Source organism: Eschscholzia californica, unplaced genomic scaffold (genome assembly GCF_041429995.1).
Source record: "Eschscholzia californica isolate CP2 unplaced genomic scaffold, dmEscCali1.0.p SCAF_6, whole genome shotgun sequence".
Taxonomy (NCBI): Eukaryota; Viridiplantae; Streptophyta; class Magnoliopsida; order Ranunculales; family Papaveraceae; genus Eschscholzia; species Eschscholzia californica.
This window is the reverse complement of record NW_028238483.1, coordinates 32251102-32271954: the sequence shown is the minus strand read 5'-3', so window position 1 is coordinate 32271954 and position 20853 is coordinate 32251102. Positions and strand designations below refer to the sequence as shown.

Sequence of the window (20853 nt, the reverse complement as noted above, 5' to 3'; positions counted from 1 at the left end):
CCTAACAAATTAAGTTGAACTCCAAAAAACCACCCACATATTATGAATCATCAAAACATCTACATCAATTCAGTGAAGAGAAATCTCAAAGGCAAAACCCTAAAGTTATACGATCTTTCACAATATCTATGTCTGAATAAACCCTGCATCTTCTCACACCATATAATGGTGAAGCTCAAATTACACCTCTACTCAAATCAGAGGCTACTACTCACTTTTATATTTAAAAAATACAACCTATCATGGTATCAATCAAGTACTATAATATCACAGCGTAGATGAGTTTCCGCTGCAGCTTCTCTTTTCGATTGGAATCCTTCAACTTCGCCCACGACTGATTGTTGAAACCATGGTGTGTTGGAGTAGAAGGAAAAAAATAGTCAAATCAGCGAGAGGAGGAATTAGTAATACAAGAAATGTGATGAAGATGATGACAAGATTACCTTATAGATCGGAAAGGCACTTTCCACTTATAAAATCTACTACTCGGGTCACTGCCAGATCAAGTGAAGCGGTTACTGACACTAAATTCTGCATAAATTCCTCGGCAGTTGGTTTGTCACCGTCTATGATATCGGTAATAGCTTTTACGAATATGGCAGGAACTGATAAGAGATCTGCCACGTACGCCACAGCTGCTCCCTACGACAACCCAAACCAAGGAATCATCTTAGAAGAAAAATATATGGTCACCACCCATTAGCTACCTTATTTCGTGTTGTATGACAATGATAAAGTCGGAAAATAAGATATTTAAGAACCTTACCTCCATATCCTTAATTGTAGCATCATTTGCAGTAATTGATGCTTCATCATGTGGTGACATATCAAGAGAATCGCCGGTAGACAATTTGCCGACCTGAAATATTGCATTTCGAAGTAGTGATTAGAGGGAACACAAGCATTGGATTCATAACAAAGAGAGAGGGAAGTGCTGACAGTGGGCAAGGGTTATGAACCTATCAGATCCACCTATTAGTGTGCACGAGCCCCAAAAATCAAATAAATGCAAACATTAATCCACCTACTAGCAGGGCAACCCAGTACTGGCCTTTTCAGCTGGCTGCATCCGACACATACATGTGCCGAAACTGATATTGGTGTTCATGTTAAATAGGTGCATCACGACTTGAACGCTTTATCGACTTTGTTAGTTGTTACTTCTGACATATGTTCAATCTAGTAGTATTTCCTTTATTTCTAACTTCAAAGATTACAAATATCATAGAACAATAAAGAGCCACGGGAAACTATTCAAGATTTTATTTCTACCACAATAATCACCTTAAGATTTAGCTCCTTTAAGAGATTTGGAGTTGAAAAGGTCTGTCTGGCACCAGTTCCATAAAGATCAAAAACCTGCACAAGAAATAGGAGGTAAGGATATTAAATTGAAGGACCTTAATTACTTCAACAGTTCCTAGCATAACATAAGCCCACACCCAACAAACACGCGCTAGGTCAAAGTAGTGGTGTGTTTGTGGTCATAAGGGGTCGTGTATTTGTTTGGTATTTCTCATTACCATATAAATGAGTCCGTGGAAGGTCGAAGTTTCAAATGCTTACTAGCTTCTCAACTAGAAGCTGGAAATTTTCTAGAACTTGAAGCATAAACTTATTAATTTAAAGAAAACAAACAAATATGAACCCTTACTGGTATGGGTATCCTCCTATCATGAAAAGCAACATCAGATGCTACATATACATCTCCAATGTTTGCTCCTTTTGCCTGGATAAAGTAAAAAAACACTTTATTGTTATGTCAACAGTTTTACCACTTCCGAAATCAGTAGCAACCAAAACATGGAAAACCAAGTAAGGCTTTACTTATTTCTTGTTGAAAAGAAAATGGAAGTAATTCAATCACGATAAAGGATTTTATGAAAAAGAGATAATTTCCCACGTCAGAAGAACCAAAAGCAGACCCAAAATGTGCGGAACAATGCAAACATCGGTAGAGCCAAAAGTATATATACCTTAAAGCCACCAGCAGTGCCTGCGTTAATGATAAGGTCTGGTTGCAATGCTTGGATAGAAGCATAAGTTACAAGAGATGCAGAAACAGTGCCAACACTATCGACCCCTAGAAAAAGAAAGCAAATAAAGTACTTCAATTATCAGAATCATATGTTATAGGAGCAAGTCATATTAAAACAAGAAGAAGCTAGATAGACGATAAATAAATCATACAATTAGTCCTTAGTATTGAATGAATTTAACTAGAAATAAACCGATAAAAGTAATGATTTGATTACCCAAAACCCCATCTTTTCCTGGCCAGATAATATTAATGTTCAAATCTCTGTAAATTCCATGATATCGAACCCAAGGAACTCCTTTAGGAAACCTGAAAAATGACAATCACAATTACAAACCCCATTAAAATAAAAAGCCAAACTAATAATAATAGATACTTGACAAGCAGAAGCCCATGTGTGAAAAAAAAAACCAAAATTAAGCTAACTTCATGAACACTTATCAATTGTCTAATAAAGATGTCTTTTTTTTCCCTAAATCTAAGGAAGATGTTAAAAGGGGGAAAGGTCAACTATTTTAGCTCCTAGCAAAGTAGATTAAACTGATGAGTAATCAATAGAGAATTGGAAGAAAAAGCTCACACAGGATCAAGGTCTTCAGAGAGATTGAACTTGTTGACAAGAGGAAGTGCTTCGGTCTGCATAGCTAATACCCCCCAGAAAAAAAAAAAACAATTGGAGAAGAAGAATCATAAACAGAGTTGATGAAAGATAGAAAACATCAAATTAACCTAGAAATTGAAGGAAAAGAGTGTACCGATGACGATAACTGTAGTTAAGATAGGTTTTTTCTCGACTTCAGTTGACATATACTCTTCTTTTTCTGCAACTTCAATACCGTCGTGAGGAGCCATTTCTTTCTCTCTCTCTCTCTTTCTCTTTCTCTCTCTAGAAAGTAGAAAGTTTAGGTAAGAAGAAGAGTCGAGAATTTGATTGAAGATGAAGAGAATGAAGTAATGGCGCACGTTGGCCAGGCTGGTAAAAAAAAGAAAAGAGAGAATGAGAATTTCCTACTGACGTGATAGCCAGCCTTGGGCATGGACTTGGAGTCCAGAACGCCTCTCTCTTGTTCAGCCAGTTCTCTTCACCGTGGAACAATAATCACCCTTAGATTCTCTCATTTTGTTCATCATCATATTCCATCTATATAAGGGATTTCTGAATATGCCCACTTCTTGTGATTGGATTATAAATTCCTAATTTATTTTAAAAGTTGAAATTACATATCTCAAAACTTATTACCGGAGATTGAGATTATACTTTTCAAACTTATTTTCAGCGATTAAGATTATACTTCTCAAACTTATTTTCAAAGTTGTAATTATAAAATTATTCTTGCCAACAAGACACGGGTTACACTCTCTTGTATAGAACAAAACATGATAGTTTTGGTGTCATGTTCTAAATGGCATTCATATATCTCGACCATCAATTCCAGTAGATAAATATAAGGGTTGTTATGGCGTATTGGTGTGCCACCACCACCTCCAACCACTGTGACATCTCTTTGTTTCTCCTCTCTCTCTCTATCTCTCTTTGTGTTTCGCGAATGAAAATTTTTTCACGTAAGAATCTCATAAGATGGTTTCGCCTGAAACCTTAATAGAGGGTTTTGTAACCGGTCGACCACGAAGTTAAATGTTTGCAATTTCTGGTCGTCTGACTCTGAAAAACAATTTAAATGATCGTCATCAATGGTAATATATCGTGGGGGTATCCAAATAAAGTCAGTTTAACCCCGGCATAAAGATAACGAATAGTTTGGGGTGGAACAGTTACTGTTTTTCAATGTGGGGTGTATTAAGTTTTGTGAACCTTAAGACCAAATATATGATTCTTCCCCCAAAGAAGATAAAAAGGATAAGGAGAACCAACCACTCCTTCCTTCAGTTTCTACAGCTTCCACCAAAAGAGATAATGGAAGCCAATGTCCTCTGTGGTTCCTTCCTATGCTCCAATCCATCTCCCTCCTTCCTCCTCGCTCCCTTCACCGTTAAAATTTCCCGAGACCCCAATTCTCGCTATTATCCCGTATCTATCAGAGCCAGAGCTGGACCTCCTAGTAGTACTAGTAGTACGAGCAACAACAACAGTTCAAATGATGGTGATATCCTCCAACCACCACCACTAACAATTACACCACCAGACACAGTGGAGATCAGATTCCGGCGAGGATCAAGGAAGAAATCAAAGAAGCAAAAAGAAGATACTGCTAATGGTGGATTACCAGCTCCACCACCTCCAAAGGACTGGGAATCCATGACTATTACAGAGAAAGCAATTGAACTGTACATGGGAGAGAAGGGTCTACTCTTCTGGCTAAATAAGTTCGCTTATGCTTCTATCTTTATCACTATAGGTGTATGGATTCTTTTTCGCTTTGTTGGTCCTTCATTCGGCTTCTACCAATTAGATTCACCAACTTTATCTCCTACCAATATGGTCAAATAAATAAGAAACCACAACCATGAAATTGAATGAACATTAGATGTACACCATTAACATGAACTTGTTATCCGATCTTTATCCTACTGTTTTTTTCCTGCATTTCATTACCTTACATTATGGTACTATAACTAACAGAATGTTATCCAAATAAAAGAGAACATAAAATGGCGTAGGAGAAAACCTACGTTATTAAATAACGGTTTGATGCAGCTCGAGTTCTCCTCAACCTTCCACGTGTTATTCGTACATCTTCCTCTATGACTGTATCTTGCGGGGGTTGGCTTGAATTTTCATTTGCAGCAGATAATGATACTGGTTCTTTCTGCATTGATTCTGCTTCACTAGATTCAATGGCAAGTAAAGCTGCCACTGTTAATTGAGCGTTAGCTGTTTCTGCTGTTGGTGGTGTTGGTGCTTGGGGTGCTGGTGGGGGTGCTGGAGTTTTCGGCTGAGAAATAGCAGTGTCTGGAGCTGGTTCCTGTTGCTGATGTACTGTACCTGTACTGGAAGTACGTGATGGCGGCTGTGTTGGAATAGTTGGTTGACGAGTTCTTACATTAGCTGCATGTTGTCCAGCTCCTGCAACCTGCTGTTGCTGCTAGAGTTCCATTAGAAATGGTGTAAAATGGTCAATTCTGAACTGTATTAGTTTAGTAGTAATGATGAGATTGTTAAATGTGGTTCTATCATCAAGCAAGAGATACCAGGCATAAATGAGATTGTTGAAGGATTTTTATTCGAAGTAGTGGCCTCTTAAGTTGAATTTTTGTTAATCGCTTCTTCGAATGTTCTTTCGCAGAATATGTAGAATACCAATAATGAGTAGAACAACATCCCTCCGCTTACGATATGGCACAATTTTTTTATGTTTTTGTTGTTGATTCATCTATATTGAAGGAAATTTCAGAGGATACGTACAGGGCGCACAGTCAGTAAAGGAATAGTATTCAACGACAAGATTAGGTCTATAGAGAGTACTGCATATATATATATATATATATATATATATATATATATATATATATATGAGCACATGTCTTTTTGAGAATAGTAGAGGCTAGTACCTCACTCGGGATGTTAATTCTAAATGTCATTATTGTTAAAAATTGATCGTTTTCCAGTTTTAGAAATCGCTCTGACATAGTAATTCAAGAAAGATGACGTTCATTTAAGTGGAATGAATAGAATATTGTTGCATGGTGCTACTCTGAAGATGTAGTACTTAATTGAGTTTGTATATTATTGAAGCAACATTCTATTAATTTTTCTGTTCAGTAAAGTATTTTTTCCACACCCATCTCGTTATGTGGTTTACTGTAATTCCTGGAATGAGGAAATATATGGCGATCGTAATTATTAGTTTCATTTGAAGCAGTGGAAACTTTTCATAGAATTTCAGTAGAATTTTTTAGTATTATATTTAAGACTTTTTTACCTTCTCTGATCGGTAATAATCCAGTTCTGTAGTTTTTGTCATAGATAAACCACAAAAACTTAATTAGTTAACGTGATTATCTTGTAAATATCTTCACAATCAGCATGAAGCTGTACAATGACCTCTTCTTACTATCACCAATTCCCTCTCTAATACTATATAAATAAGTATAGCCTCTAGTATATTTGAAGTGTTATCCTCAGAAATTAAAAGTAGATATTATCCGCTCGACTATATCAGAGGTATCTAAGCAAGTCAACATAGTGTGAAATTACAGCTACGCTTGAGTGAAAACGATACCCAAATTAGATCTATTTATCCTTATCATTGGGTACCTGGGATGGACGAGGTCGTGAAGTTGATTGTGAAGCAACATACTGCAATATGTCAAAAATCCTTGTTTGCCCATAAGTTGCTGCCTTCTGCCAATAAAGAACTGCAATGTCGCCAGCCCTAGTTTTTAGCTCCAACAAGTTGCGATCAATCTCCGGCTCATGCTTTGCAACATATGGACGGAAGAAAGAATCATAAACGTACACCGTTCCCTAACAAAAAAAAAAAAAGAGGTTTGAAAGCTATGAAATTGATCTTCACATAATACACCAAAACAAAATTGTGAGGCAGATTTTAGTGAGAGTACCTTCGTTTTCGGATACCACAAATATATGAAGAACGCCAACTTGGCTTCACTGTACATTGGAACCCTATGAAAAACCAAGATAAAAAACACAATCAAAACACAAGACAAGTTATATAACAAAAAAAGGGAACTGACACAGCCAAGTTGAGAGTAGTTACCATGAAACAAAAGTATCCCCGACTCTTTCTAAGACGGTCAGCATTGCAACTAAAATCCTGCCAAATATTAAAGAAACCCTTTGTCATTAAGTTCATACAGAAATAACAGAACACAATTATCTGCTAAATGAGCATTCATGCGAGTATATATATATATACCAGTACTGGCACCAAAATCGAAGTTGATCGATCTCCGGTTTGTTCTTCTCCACAGTTTTAAAGCACTCATACGCTGGATATGCGTATCCAAATATCATTCTGTAAGCACATAACATTTGATGTTCAATTTTCTCTCACACAAACAGACGTTATAGTGTCCATAAAACTCAATTTCGGTTGAAATACGTACACAAGTCCTCTTGTAAGAAAGGACCCCATCATCTTGAAGATGTGCTCAACTTCGAACAGACACTTCCTGATTTATGTAGAAGTTTAACTGAAATCACAGAAGAACATCTTCAATTCAAATACGGAACCAAAAATGATGGATTTCATGTTAAATATAAGAAAAAAAGGAACTATCAGAATTCTATAAAAACTAATAAGAAATTGAAAAGTGAACATACTGATTTGGAACTAACACTAGATTGCTATCCAAATTTGGGAAGATCGAACTTAATCAACCTAAATCTCAAATACTATCAAAATCAACCAATTAAAACACAAATTCAAACTAAAACCCCAATAATATGAACATTTAAACTTGCACAATAATGGAACTGAAGATCAAACTAAACAAATTAAGCATACTCATAGATCACAAATACACAAATCCGAGAAAGGAATCTATATAGATAAGAGAAGAATCAAAGCAAAAGAAAAGTAAAAGTCTCAAATGAAAATCAATCGAATACTTTACCTTGTGATTCTTATCCACAAAATTAAGAACAGAAACAACAGAAATGAAAATTAGAAATTGCTTCTGATACTTCAAATCGGCTTTAAAATGAAGAAGTGAAAATTTTATGGCTTCGGTCGCGACCTTGCAGATGAAGCGCCGGGGCGGAAACGGTACGTTTAACCAGTTTAGAGAGAGAAAGCAAGTAGATATAGAGAGAGAGAGGGGTTATCGTTTTGAATTCTTTGGGAGGTTTAACGGACTAATTTCAACTTATGATTAGGAACAGGAATTAACAGCGTTAAAGCTAAAATGTGTCTAATCATCTGTTCGTGATCTAACGTCTGAGATATCTAAATCCAACGGATCACACTGCATGATAGAAAAAACTCACTTCTTTTCACTATGTTTTAATTTGTTGTCTACTCTCTTTTGTTGTTGTTGAGAGGACAATTATGACCTACTCAAAATCTCACATTATGTGTTTTGGTTAAATTTTTTTGAAATTGAATTTACCCAAATTTACGAGTTCTAAAATTTGATTGCTTTTTTTGGACTAATGATTAGTTAGTATGAAGGAGAGTTGTACATAACTAACTAAACTACTTTTCGAACACAAATGGTAAGTGAACTACATTATATGATTTCTCGCTTCTAAGCTTTGATGGACTTTTCGTTTAGGTAGACGATCACTTTTGTTAATATCACTATTTCTCTGCCCCTAATATCATATTGAGTGAAGAAAAATTATACAATAAGATAGAGAGAGAGAGATAGAGAAAGAGAGAGCTTGTGGTTGAAGATAATGAATTGAAAAAAGAGAAAGGGTGGATAAGTAATCAATTTTTGCAGGTAAAGCTTAAGATAGAGAAAGGAAGGGTGGGTAAGTAGTTTTCAGCCAACTAACTTGCCAAATTTTCACCCCAAGTGACCTACCTATGGCTATGAGCAAGTAGGCCAGTCCTGAGCAGGGACCAGCCAGCCCGGTCCAGAGTGAGACCAACAGCTTAGTGCTTGAGATCATCCATCACCTGCTAGGTTACTTGAGATGAACTTGTCTTGCAAGGAATGACAACTTATTGCTTGAAAAAACAATACTACCTCTCCAATTGCTTAATTTAAGAACCAGTTCAAAAAACAAGCTTCTCTAGAACAGTATCGGTTTCAGACCCTCTGGGTTGAAGAAATATTACAAGGAATTTTGAAAATAACTAATTTCATATGAAGAAGGATAGTGTCTTCAAACCCAAATTATGCCTTGAAAAATATCAGTCAAGATGACTCTAAACCCAAACCCGTAAAAACTATGACAATATCACGCCTTTCAGAAGCCATAAGATCTACGCAACGCTTACCGACTGGTTAAGCATGTCTCTTTCATTCTTACACCTGCAAAAGTACAGTTTCCATTTCAGATGGTATATAAGGAATGCACCGCAAGAAGTTCAGAACTTCAATCTGAGAACCATGTTTCAGTAGGTAAATTAAGAACCAAAGAAAGCCAGGGTTTTAAAAAAAAAAAATTCTGGAATGACATGTATCATGAGGAACAATAAGAAATTATAACATTGACAGGATACTGTTTCATTGTTTCTTTTTTCTGTGTAGTTGTAGACTTTTGCTTGTTCATTGCCCTAAAGCTATTGAGAGCAACAAAACCTAAACGAATTCGGAGGTCTATGAGATACTAATTAGGTTCTGACTTCTGAGCCTTAAACAAAGCTTGCGCCTTGGGATCTAACCTCTCAGGCTATGGTTCGCCGTTCGCGTTCGCCTGATCAGAGGAAACTGCCTCAAGGCTTAAAATCGGTTTTAAAACATTGGAAGAAGAAATTCATCACAGCACATCAAGTTAAAAGAGATTGATAATTTCATCTCCCACATCTGAAACAAGCCCAAGTTTGGGAGGTACAGCTTAGGATCTACGTCGAAAAGTCATAATCTGGATCACCAGACACGGGAAGCACTTGAAGTCTACGGTCTTAAAGAGATAAGTTAGATCTGAATCATCTGATATATAAGATGTTGAACAGATTATACAGACCTATTACACTGGGATCGAGATGCGAAGTTGTGATTATTGCAATTTGTACACATCCAATCTCCGTCACGCCATTGCTTTGCACTGTCAAAGTCCAGGCAGGAATTACATCTTGGTGCAGAAAGTAAAACATGTCCTCATAAATGCATTAGAAGCGGACTGGCTATTGCTCACTCATAAGTTTCACAAACGCTAAAATTGTCTAACTCAGATTTGTGTTAGGTACAAAAAAACCTATCCGAGTTGAACAAAAAACAGATGAATATCAAGGAAAGAATTAGCAGAGCAAAACTATACCCTTTTCCTAGAAGTGTAGGCACTGTTGGCAGCTGTGGTAACTGCAATTGCCCTTGTATGTTTGGAGACACTACAGAGCTTCTGCTTGGATAAGGAACAAGCCCTCCAGTTGTTTGGTCATTACTCGATTGGCCCTGCCCAAATCCCTGGTAGGGTTGATGTGGACTGCTTGTCTGGTATTACAGGAGTTATTCAAGGAATATAATCAAACTCCATAGCTACAAGGTCTCAGGCGGAAAGGTTTGTCAAGGATTCCTACCAGAAAATGATTGTTTACATCTCCTGCATTTATTCTCTTGTTATCCCACTCACTAACAAATTCATCAGATGCTAATCGTTTTGTTCCATGAGCTTCACACAGAAAATAGGGAAAATCAGTTTCAACTTTCCAGGAGAGCAGCTTCTCTTGCACAAGTCATGGCTCATGAATAAAAGCTGCACAAAAGCAAAAAAGAAAAAAGAACAGAAAGAACAGAATCCCATGAGGGATGAAAGGAGAAAACCAACTCAGGGGGAACAACATCGTGTACTTCAACGGATCTAGTTCTACATGATCATGTAGAAGGAGTATGAGAATCAAGAGCCAAAAATGGAAAAAAAGGTGTATCCAAAAATGGTACTTACTTGGAAACATATCTGTAACTGTAGTATTTACCACCGAGGAGAGAGTATTAGACGGTGAAGAAGCATTGCACTTTTTGCACTGAAATACAAAATGAAATCTGGATAAGACTTATCAAACTTCACAAGCATGCCAAAAAGTTGATATACAGAAAAAATTTCACATTCAATTTCAGAATATTTTCACACTAGATGATCTCACCTGAGCACGAGAAGAGTAGTTGTGGAAGCCACAGTTGCACATCCAATCACCATTACGCCATCCTTTTCCAGATATATGATGATTTGGATTGTTTAGGTATGAAAAAGCAGAACTACTACCACCAAACGGCGACACAGCAGCGGATTGAAGTCCATACTTGTCAGCCCCTCCAAGGAACCAATTCGAATTCAACGGAAGTGAGTGCTGAAGAGAAGAACTACCTGCTAGCCCCATACTCATCTTCAAAGCCAATGCTCCTTGTGTCCTCGCCAAATAATGTGCATAAAGTGGGAGAGAAGCTCCCGGCATTGCAATTGCTGGCATTGCTGCTACTTCCTTAGGTTGACCACACTTTTTGCATTGCTCTCTTGATGCATAATTGTTGTTACTGCAACCTATTGATGATCGTGACATAAACCCAAACAATGGTGCATCCAGCGAGAAGACAAGAAGCCAAGTATACGCACACCAACCAGAACATCCCAAAACAAAAGACACAAAAACACACACACCACTCAACCCAATTGACCACAAGCACTAAAAGACCTACTTCAGGTCGACATTAACAAATATAAATTGTGCGATTTCTTTCTTAAAGAATGAAAATTTTAATTGTGCAAATTATATTACCAAATAAAACACATCAACAAGTTACAAAAAGAATCTTTTCAATTCGAACATATAAAACAGTCAAAGCGATATTGTTTATAAATCATGCATTCTATGCCGAGATGCCATCGCATCTATTTAGAAGTTGTTTCATGCTGAGACCAGTTGACCACCAATTCTTTCTTCGTCAACCTGCGCTTCCATTTCATTAGGCAATCTCCAAATCTCCAATTTGTTGCCTTAAGCTCTATCTTTTTCCCGAATATAAGCAATATAACATAATTACTCTTTACATGAATGAGAAAAACAAAAAGGTCAACAACTCAAAATCTTCTCCTCAACCATGGTAATTGTGAGCCTCTTCATTCAACCACCGCACTGTAAAAACTGGATAAATCGATCTATAGTTACCGGGGTCTCCTAAAAGGATCAATTGAATTCACCGAGTTGCCGATTTATGAAGTCAATCAAAATTATTTCTGAACTCCATGTCAGTGGTGATAAGTTCTATAGTACCAATGGGTATGATGAAATTGATCTCAAAGAGTCAAATAGTAATATAAACCGAGCTAACACACCCCACAAGTTATAGGCAACTCAAGCTCAATCAATTTTGAGAATTAATCTAGTTTAGGCACATGGGTAAGGGATTTGAGTGAGAAAATCAATTTGGGTAGCTCGAATTATACTTCAAAACCTAATTCTAATTCAATATAAAAGTAATTCAGCTAACAAAAACTGAATAGTTTAAAGAGAGAGAGAGAGAGTATAAATAAATCAACGATAGTAATTATAAACAAAATAAATGACTTGAGTAAGAGATTTCACCGGAACAGATCCAATCTCCGATTCTAGGTAACCATTTGGAATCAGCAGGAGTTTTAGTATCAACAAGTAATCGAGGTTGTTTGCATCGATTACAAAACGATCTAAAAGCGTAGTTTCTGTTTTCACATCCTCCACACTCCCAATCTCCTTCTCTTCCTTCTCCCATCTCCCCCTCTCTCTCTCTCTCTAAACTCTTTTCTCTCTCTATTTAGAGTTTCAGGAATCTATAAAGATTCGATTCTGACGAGAAAAGTGAAGAAAGCGATGAATTGAGAAAAGAGAGCAAGAGCCTCGAGGAAGATATCAGCTTTCTACTTCTTGGTTTGGACTTTGGACTATTTTTATTCTTCTTGTGTTGGACGGCAATATTGTACAGCACATGCTTGAACCCCGTCCGATATAACTGCCCATATCTAACGGTTTATAGAACGTTTAAGCAGGGGGGGACCTACAAGGTAGAGGTGGGGAAAATCCGGAAGACCGCTACCTGATCCGTTCGTCCGAGAAAAAAAAAGTCCGCGGCCACCCGACGGTCAAAACGGTCACTACCTATTCACACTGTCATAAAGTGGGTATAGGTTACCTCCATTATCTAGCTGTCTAGTTGGTATATGTTCATCCTCTATCTCTTTCTTTTCCGTCTTCTACCACTATCAATGTCATTGCTTTGCTCTCTTCAATTCTCTCCTTCTATCTCTTTCTCTTCCTCTCTTTTCCTGTACGTACTCTAGCAGCATTTTTTTTTACCTGAAATGACACTGGTTTGGGAGAACCCCAAATCAGTTAGTGGTTGGACATTCCCCAAACTAGTACGAACTGGTTTGAAGATTTTCTCAAACTAGAGCGTTTTTTCAGCAAAGAGAATCGTCCTTTTCGCCGAAATAAATAAAGAGGGGATGGAAGAGAGAGAGAAGAAGAAGGATAAATGAAGGGGGAAAATGGTGGTGGTGGTGGACGGATTTGGTTGTGGTGGGCGGATTTGTCTATGGCGGGCGGATTTGGTGTTGGTGGTAGAAGATGAGGAAGGAGAAGATGACTTGCTTCCTTTTTAGGGTGTTTTGATATCTCTTATTTCCATGGGTATAAAAGAATATCCATGAAAATAAGTATTTCTACCGTTTGATACGAAGTATACTTCCATGGATTTAATTTCTAAAGAATCTATTTTGACGAAATAGTCCAGTTTTAATTGCTTTCTCCACTAACAATTAGTTTATGTAGAAAGTCAAAACTCAAAATGGAAGTAATTTAAAATGTTCGGTTACTTGAGATAAAATATCATATATTTACCATAAAAACATTTTTTTTTGTTAAGAGACCGTAAAAACATTTTGATAGAAGTTTGTATATCCTCTCCATAAGCGAGACAATTCAATGACACCATGAAATTTTTTTTTTTTTGAAACGGTACACTGAGAGGGAGCTCAGACTCGAAACACAAAGAGAAAGAATACAAAAACTCTAACTTCTTAAATATGATCTACCCGATCTATCATCTTCAATGATATTCATTAGTTCTGATGGAAACTCCGATAAAGAAATTTCTAGCAAAGGTAGGTCAGTCTGCCAACTAGCTAGATAATCAGCCGCCCTATTCGCCTCTCTATAAGTATGTTCGATGTTAAAGTATTCAAAAGACTCCTTGAGTTGAGAAATACTTCTCCATATTCTCCAACAGTGCCATGGAGGGTGAGAATTTGTAGAATTGAAGTACGAAACTATCGTCTTTGAGTCCGATCTCACCTGAATTCGTCGTTCATTCATCGAGCATGCTAATTTCAGCCCTGCTTCAATGCCTTGCAGCTCATGCAACGTGATCGTCCCCGGAGTTACCACCCCCGCAACTGCACCTCTAACATTACCCCGATGGTCTCTGATCAAAGCTCCAAAACCTGCCCTATCCGTTCGTAAGGAGCCATCTGCATTAATCATCATAAATCCCGGCATCGGCGGCTCCCATTTGCATATGATGCTATTGGACTGAGTATATGAGGCCGATATGCCAACCCTGTCAAAGAACCCCCTATTTTCTATAGTGTCTTCCACAACCAAATTCATACAAGTTGCTTTCATTCTCACTTCATTTTTTATGCTCCATGTGAGTACTTCAATAATTTTAGATTTACCTCTGAATATTCTAGCATTTCTTTCGCCCCATATGTGATAGAAATATGCTCCAAGTATGATCTTCTTGATAGCATTCGTCTTTGACGATCCTCCCCAATTTTTTGTATACCAGTCAATCTCATCCTCCCACGTGTTGAGAGTTGGTTTCTGAATTCCCATATATTCTAAAAGTCGTTGCCATATTGCCAAAGAGTAAGGGCACCTGAAAAAGAGATGAAAGTCGTCCTCCGTCGCACTATTACAAAGCACACAACTAGTATCGATATTCACCCCCCATCGTGCAAGTTTAGCCTTTGTTTTCAACCTTCTAAAAAGTGTAAGCCATCCTAGCATAGCATGTCGAGGAATGGCATCTTTAAACCATATCAGATGAGCCCAATTAAGGGGATTTGACCTCGACCTCAGTGCATTATATGTATCCTTCATAGTGTATACCCCATCACGGTTGCATTTCCAAATCAACTTGTCTCTTTCAATGACACCATGAAATTGGTATGTGGTATTTCGTAAAAAAAAAAAAAAAATGGTATGTGGTAATTTTGTAAATCATTTAATTTCAAGGGGTGAGTTTTAATTTCATAATTAGAGAACGTGCATGAGATTGAAATCAGCCAATTAGAATTAGTGGCAGTTTTGTAAATTAAAAGAATTGAATGACTCAATTCCGTTGATTTAATTTCGAAGATCTCCCATTGTGGACGCGAGTCATGGCAATTTTGTAAATTAGAGGGATTTAATGGCTCATTTGTAGGGGTGGGAATCGGTCCGGACCGGTCGGTACCGGACTCTAACTTCATCGAACCGGTCGACTCGGACATAAACTGTTGGTGACCACCTATTTACTCGGGCGGACTCGGACGGTCACTCTCAAGAATTCTTTGTCCATTGACCGTCCAAGACCGTTTATTTTACCGGTCCAGTCGGACACCGGACGGTCTCGGTCCGGACTTTCTAATAAATTTACTTAATTCAGAACTTTAATTTTACTACCACAAAAACAATTACTAACAAATGAAGATGTTTAGCCAAGAAACCAAAAGTAAATATAAAAAAGAAAAAACATAGTAGATCATCATTTGACAAAATATAATTAAGCCATGCACTAATGTTTGGTCTTCCAGAGGACTGTATGACTATAGCCAACGATCATCATTTATTCATGTCTATAAAATTCATCGGTTAACTTCTATAAATGAGGACAGTTTAGTCAGTCAACCTATTCGGTCACTCGTACCGGTCGGTTAGCGGTCGGTCCTTCGACATAGAATTTTGACCGTGACCGTCCATCAATTCTTTCGGGCCGGTCGGACATTGACCGTTATGACCATCGGGTGTCCATGGACACTTTTTATCTCGGTCGAACGGGTCGGATAGCGGTCTTACGGATCTTTTTCCCACCCCTACTCATTTGTGTTGCTTTAATGGTTACATTCTCCAATTTACAAGCACCGTGAGATTTGACGTGATGGAGACATTAAGAAGAAAGAGAGAGAAAGAGAAGAAAGAGAGAAGAGAAAGAACGAGAAGAGAGGGAGAAGAGAGAGAAAGAGAAGATGGTGAAGTCGCCGGCAACATCCGGCCGACGAATTTTTCCGGCGACATTAGAGGGGTGTTTGGTTTATTTTTTTGGTTTTCTATCGTCTTCTCCGGAAACTTTAATGTTTTCCCCAAAATAGTACCCTTTTTTTTATTAAAAGTCATAGGTAGAAAATGTTTTCTTTACATTTATTTTTTGGTTAAGAGTCAGGGTAGAAAATGTACTCTTTTTTTTTTTTGTTGAACAAATTGCAAGATAGTTTTTTCTTTTTTGATTGCAAGATAGTTAGTAACATGTACAAATTGCAAGTTTGGTAACATGTACTTTTTTTTTTTTGGTTCTTTTTTGGGTGGTGGGAGTGTTTTTTGTTATGTTATGTATTCCAAGTAGCTAGGTTTGTAGTTCAACAAAAAAAAAAGTACCTAGGTTTGTTTTGGTGTGAGAAAAAAGTACACGGTTTGACTACCTATTCACACTGTCATAAAGTGGGTATAGGTTACCTCCATTATCTAGCTGTCTAGTTGGTATATGTTCATCCTCACACTCTTAATTTGACCAAGTATGAGGGATGCTTATAACCCCAGTCCTCAAACAGTCAAACCATACAGATACAACCGAAATATTTTGAAAATATTTTAAAAACCCAATAATAAATTGTCTAATGTCAAACCATGTTTTACTGTATTCACTAAATCGGGTGATCAAGTTCTGAAATATGAAGTTCCATTCTATCAATCTAGTCAAGAAGAAGGGTTCTTCTCAACCTTATATTAAGTTGTAGCAGAAATTAAAGAAGGGAGATCAAGTTAACCTACTCGGTGTCTCAAGTAGAGGAGCGACGATTAGAGCTCTCGATCTTCACAAGCGAATTGGAATGGTTCGAAGAAAAACGCGAAAAGATATTTATCCCTATCTCTAGTTCAGTATTAGTTCTTGCTTAACGATCCTGGTAATCAATTGTTAACATATGTATGTTGAGACTCCGCATAGAACACTAGATAGTGTATTAGATACACACAAAACCCTACAAGTGGCATCACGAGCCGGTTGCATGAAACTAACTTTGACTAGACGAATTATATTCAAACTTGGCTGGTTAGATAATTTTATGTTAGATATGAAATTGATTAGATTAGACCTAATCGGGTAGAAAAATTGAAAGGGTTTCAATAGTTGAAAACTTTTAAAAATCAAATTTTGAAAAACGTTTTAGAAAAGATGATTAAAAAGGTTTTGATTTTGAAAAATACGTTTTCAAATCTGCTGTTTTTGATGGATTTCCATAAAAAAACAGCAGTTGTGGTCGGTTGAAACAGAAAAAAAAAAGGAAGAAGAAGCTCTTGTCCGAGAGCCGAACAGCCCAGGACGCGTCCCTGAAAGAGAACACCTTTTAGTTGATGTAAAAATGCAAAATTGACGAATTTGATTTTTGGACAAAAGTAGTTCAAATTTTGCACGACTTATTGACTTTTCGATGCAAACAAGAGAACGAGATATTTTTTTTTTGTACTGTTTATCACTTATTGGTGTAGTAGTTAAACACATGATGTTACGGAGTTCGAATTGAGAGGTCTAGAATTATATTTATTAAACATGGATTTGATGAAGTAAAGATAGGAACAAATGAACTTCATAAAGGTCCATGAGTCCTAGAGGGTCTTGTACTTTTTTTTTTTTTTTTTTTGTTGAACTTAGAGGGTCTTGTACCTAGGGTGGAAAAATGAATTGTTTTTTTTGTTAGTTAAGAGTCAGGGTAGAAAATGTATTTGAAGATGGCAGTAAGTAGTAACAATCATAATTCAACAAAAAAAAAAAAAAAAAAAAAAAGTAAGTTGTAACAATTGTTCTTCATCACAAAAAGAAGTAGTAACAATTGAGTGGGCCCGTGTCAGAGTGTGTCACTTTTCCCCCAAACCCCCTAAAGTAACTTATAACTCATAGAGTTGAGAGGAAAAAGAGAGAGAACAGAGTAGTTCTGTCTATCACTTTTCCCTCTCTATTTATCTCTTCTCTATGGAGTCTTTATGATCTTCCCTGGGTTGAATATCATTCAAGAAGAGTAATTCAAGAGAAGAAGAAGAAGGAAGTCATCTCATCCTTTGTAAAGGTAGAGATATTCATCATCATACTTTTTTTTTTTTTTTTTTTTAATATAGATCTCCTCTACCTTCGGTTTTTTAAATATACTACGTTTTATTTACACTTCAAATTGCTTAGATCTAATAGAATCTGTATAAGATTTCTCTAGATCTACAAGTTTTATAGTATTAAAATCACTTGCAGGAGTCAATGTTTATAGACAAGGCAGAGAGGAAGGAAATACCGATCTACTCTTATAGCCATGAAAGGAGGTATATATTGAACTTCAAATTTTTAAAAGTATAAATAATGATATTTAGGTATATATTGAACTTCAAATTATTCCACCATTTGATGTATCAAAGCCATAGATGCAATGTAATCATATGATTAATAGCGCCTTTTCTTCTCTTAGATTGATTAAATAAGATTTTTGGGGATATACTTGGAATTTAAGCCCTTTTTATCGGGTAAACTAGCACATCGAGGGTCTGTTTGTTACGTCACAAAAGATAAGTTGAGAAAGAAAATCAATTGGTTTATTGTGTTTGTTTTCTGAATCCATTTGGTGAATAGGGTTGATCTTGAATGTTTTTTTTCCTTCTTATTTGTGTTTTAGATTGGTAGTAGAGTGAGTTGTAATAGAAACTATGCAGCAAAAGACATTAAATTTGGAGTTGAAGTTCGTGCTTTGATGCTTAGAGGTGTTGAAGAACTTGCTGATGCTGTTAAAGTGACAATAGGACCAAAGGTATAACATTTATATTCTGAACATCTTATCATTTGCATACGTAGAGAAGTTCGGTTTAGCTTAATGTTGTAGATGGAGGCTTATATTTGGTTCTGATGTTTTGGTTTCCAAGGGTCGGAATGTTGTTATAGAACAAAGCTATGGTGCACCTAAAGTTACAAAAGATGGTCTCACTCTTGCTAAGAGCACAGAATTCCAATATAGTGTTAAAAACATGGGTGCAGGCCTTGTTAAGCAAGTCGGCAAACGCAACCAACGATGTTGCTGGTGATGGTAAGTTTTCACTATTGATTATAATGCTAAGTTCACGGTCAAAATAATTATTATTCAATTTCTATGTTCACGGTCAAAATAAATTTTCTAGGGTCAAAATAGTTTTCACTATTGATTATAATGCTAAAAGTTCATGGTCAAAATAATTCTGCTTCAATTTCTGAGTTCACGGTCAAAATAATTTTCTAGGGTCAAAATAATTTTCACTATTGATTATAATGTTAAGTTCACGGTCAAAATAAATTTTCTCAGGTCAAAATAGTTTTTTCAATTTCTGAGGTCAAAATAGTTTTCACTTGTCTCTGTCTCCAAAAATGAACCTAGGGTTCCGACAAGAAAACTCCTTGTAATACTTTATTAGGGTTTGATTCAGAAAAAAAAGAAAAAACAGGGTAAGGTCTTAGAGGGCTCAAATTGCTTCTTCTTTAATGAATTAACACTTCAAATCCACCAGAAAATAAATAAATTACAACACTTTAAAATAATACCATTCATCTATCAAGATTGTCTTTACTATAGTAATAAAATAATACCATTCATCTATCAAGATTGTCTTTACAAATCCAACACTTTAAAATAATACCGTTTAATCAAAGATTCATTACCATACCTCCCCTTGATTCTACCAATGTCTTTACAAAACCCATCACTTTAAAATAATATTAACAGACACATTAACCCAACACTTTTTTAATAACGGCCTCTAACTAGACACATTAACCCAACACTTTAAAATAATAATAACCAGACACTTTTTTTTTTGTGAACAGATAATAACCAGACACAGTTCAACAAAAAAAAGACAATAACCAGACACTAGTAGGAGTAAAATAATACCATTTAATAAAAGATTCATATAACATACCTTGCATTATTTTAAAAGCGCATCGTGCTTGTCTATTAGCTTAATGTCATTAAAAACGCACATATCTTTGATTTCCTGCAAATTGCCGGAAAGTCCCACTGCTTTTACAGACAGACGTCTCTCCGCAGCATCTAGTTTTGATTCAATCGGTGGTCTTGCACTATTTGGAGCACCATACAATTGTATTTTATAGTTATTGACTTCCTTGTGCACCTTGAGGTATTCATAGGCCTTCCTGTTACTCTTTAGCTGTTGAGATAATCTAGAGATGGTAGCTTGAGATAAAGTGGAGATGTAAAGGGGAAGAACACGATGGTTCAGCCCTTCCACCTTCTTCTTGTACTCAGATAAATTCATGATTGAAGAGAGCAAAAACAAAGGGTTTTGATTTCAAATAAAACTTGTTATCTCTCTCCTCACTCACTTCTCACTTGGTTAAATGATTAGTAAATTGTAGCTTGAGATAAAAAGTAACAGGAACGCACAAGAGTACCCTCTACATTTCCAATTTATCTCAAACTACAATTTCCAGATTATCTCAACAGTTAAAAAATAATAGGAAGGCACAAGAGTACCTCAACGAGCACAAGGAATTCAATAAATATAAAGGAAAATTGTATGGAGCTCCAAAAAGTGCAATACCACAGATTCAATCAGATCTAAATGCTGCGGAGAGACGTCGATCTGAAAAAGCAGTGGGACTTCTCGTTAATTTGGAGGAGATAAAGGATTTGTGCGTTTTTAATGACATTAACCTAATAGACAAGCACAACACTAAAATGCAAGGTGCGTTTTTAAAATAATAATAAATGCAAGGTATGTTATTATGAATCTTTTATTAAATGGTATTATTTTACTCATACTAGTGTCTGGTTATTATTTTAAAGTGTTGGGTTTTGTAAAGACATTGGTAGAATCTTTTATTAAATAGTATTATTTTACTCCTACTAGTGTCTGTTAATATTATTTTAAAATGTTGGGTTTTGTAAAGACATTTGTAGAATCAAGGAGAAGTATGGTAATGAATCTTCGATTAAATGGTATTATTTTAAAGTGTTGGATTTTGTA

At 36.4% G+C, this 20853-nt stretch overlaps 4 protein-coding genes and 1 long non-coding RNA gene across 6 annotated transcripts; 2 read left to right on the top strand and 3 right to left on the bottom strand.

The window, feature by feature from the left end:
* Positions 1 to 14: 14 nt before the first annotated feature.
* On the bottom strand, positions 15 to 3188 carry LOC147533644 (5'-methylthioadenosine/S-adenosylhomocysteine nucleosidase-like). The gene is made up of 9 exons (XM_086648541.1): positions 2794 to 3188; positions 2619 to 2682; positions 2256 to 2347; positions 1977 to 2083; positions 1655 to 1729; positions 1285 to 1359; positions 767 to 859; positions 444 to 642; positions 15 to 334 (listed from the first exon to the last, which is right to left on the bottom strand). The coding sequence occupies exons 1-8, from the start codon at positions 2888 to 2890 to the stop codon at positions 445 to 447; spliced, it is 801 nt and encodes a 266-aa protein (XP_086504667.1). The 5' UTR covers positions 2891 to 3188; the 3' UTR covers positions 15 to 334; position 444.
* A 616-nt stretch (positions 3189 to 3804) lies between these two features.
* Positions 3805 to 5223, top strand: LOC147533643 (uncharacterized). Its single transcript, XM_086646326.1, has one exon. It carries the CDS (start codon positions 3825 to 3827, stop codon positions 4485 to 4487), a length of 663 nt encoding a protein of 220 aa, XP_086502452.1. The 5' UTR covers positions 3805 to 3824; the 3' UTR covers positions 4488 to 5223.
* On the bottom strand, positions 4489 to 8293 carry LOC147533642 (putative HVA22-like protein g). The gene is made up of 7 exons (XM_086646325.1): positions 7577 to 8293; positions 7067 to 7153; positions 6877 to 6975; positions 6718 to 6774; positions 6560 to 6623; positions 6255 to 6464; positions 4489 to 5079 (listed from the first exon to the last, which is right to left on the bottom strand). The coding sequence occupies exons 2-7, from the start codon at positions 7096 to 7098 to the stop codon at positions 4666 to 4668; spliced, it is 876 nt and encodes a 291-aa protein (XP_086502451.1). The 5' UTR covers positions 7099 to 7153; positions 7577 to 8293; the 3' UTR covers positions 4489 to 4665.
* A 341-nt stretch (positions 8294 to 8634) lies between these two features.
* LOC147533641 (zinc finger (Ran-binding) family protein) lies at positions 8635 to 12545 on the bottom strand. Of its 2 annotated transcripts, none has more exons than XM_086646324.1 (7): positions 12154 to 12545; positions 10717 to 11111; positions 10518 to 10596; positions 10153 to 10244; positions 9894 to 10066; positions 9600 to 9680; positions 8635 to 8944 (listed from the first exon to the last, which is right to left on the bottom strand). In XM_086646324.1, exons 1-7 carry the CDS (start codon positions 12317 to 12319, stop codon positions 8896 to 8898), a joined length of 1035 nt encoding a protein of 344 aa, XP_086502450.1. In that variant the 5' UTR covers positions 12320 to 12545; the 3' UTR covers positions 8635 to 8895. The 2 variants fall into 2 exon arrangements, with proteins under 2 accessions (XP_086502450.1, XP_086502449.1); XM_086646323.1 differs by having other exon boundaries at positions 9600 to 9684; positions 9892 to 10066; positions 12154 to 12478.
* Positions 12546 to 17756: 5211 nt separating this feature from the next.
* On the top strand, positions 17757 to 19386 carry LOC147533640 (uncharacterized). The gene is made up of 4 exons (XR_015227573.1): positions 17757 to 17924; positions 18101 to 18168; positions 18516 to 18647; positions 18760 to 19386. It is a non-coding gene; the product is annotated as an uncharacterized LOC147533640 (long non-coding RNA).
* The last annotated feature ends 1467 nt before the right edge of the window (positions 19387 to 20853 follow it).

What these genes read in the sequence shown, in the direction of transcription:
- LOC147533642 (XM_086646325.1), bottom strand. Translation starts at nt 7,098, where the DNA reads ATGATGGGGTCCTTTCTTACAAGAGGACTTGT. An exon ending in CGATTTTGGTGCCAGTACTG is followed by an intron (nt 6,775 to 6,876) that starts GTATATATATAT and finishes AATATTTGGCAG; the next exon opens with GATTTTAGTTGCAATGCTGA. An exon ending in CACGACCTCGTCCATCCCAG is followed by an intron (nt 5,080 to 6,254) that starts GTACCCAATGAT and finishes GAACTCTAGCAG; the next exon opens with CAACAGCAGGTTGCAGGAGC.
- LOC147533643 (XM_086646326.1), top strand. Translation starts at nt 3,825, where the DNA reads ATGTGGGGTGTATTAAGTTTTGTGAACCTTAAGACCAAATATATGATT.
- LOC147533644 (XM_086648541.1), bottom strand. Translation starts at nt 2,890, where the DNA reads ATGGCTCCTCACGACGGTATTGAAGTTGCAGAAAAAGAAGAGTATATG. An exon ending in AACTACAGTTATCGTCATCG is followed by an intron (nt 2,683 to 2,793) that starts GTACACTCTTTT and finishes GGGGGGTATTAG; the next exon opens with CTATGCAGACCGAAGCACTT. An exon ending in TAAAGGAGCTAAATCTTAAG is followed by an intron (nt 860 to 1,284) that starts GTGATTATTGTG and finishes GCAATATTTCAG; the next exon opens with GTCGGCAAATTGTCTACCGG.
- LOC147533641 (XM_086646323.1), bottom strand. Translation starts at nt 12,319, where the DNA reads ATGGGAGAAGGAAGAGAAGGAGATTGGGAGTGTGGAGGATGTGAAAAC. An exon ending in CGGAGATTGGATCTGTTCCG is followed by an intron (nt 11,112 to 12,153) that starts GTGAAATCTCTT and finishes GATCATCAATAG; the next exon opens with GTTGCAGTAACAACAATTAT. An exon ending in TACACTTCTAGGAAAAGGGT is followed by an intron (nt 9,685 to 9,891) that starts ATAGTTTTGCTC and finishes GCCTGGACTTTG; the next exon opens with ACAGTGCAAAGCAATGGCGT.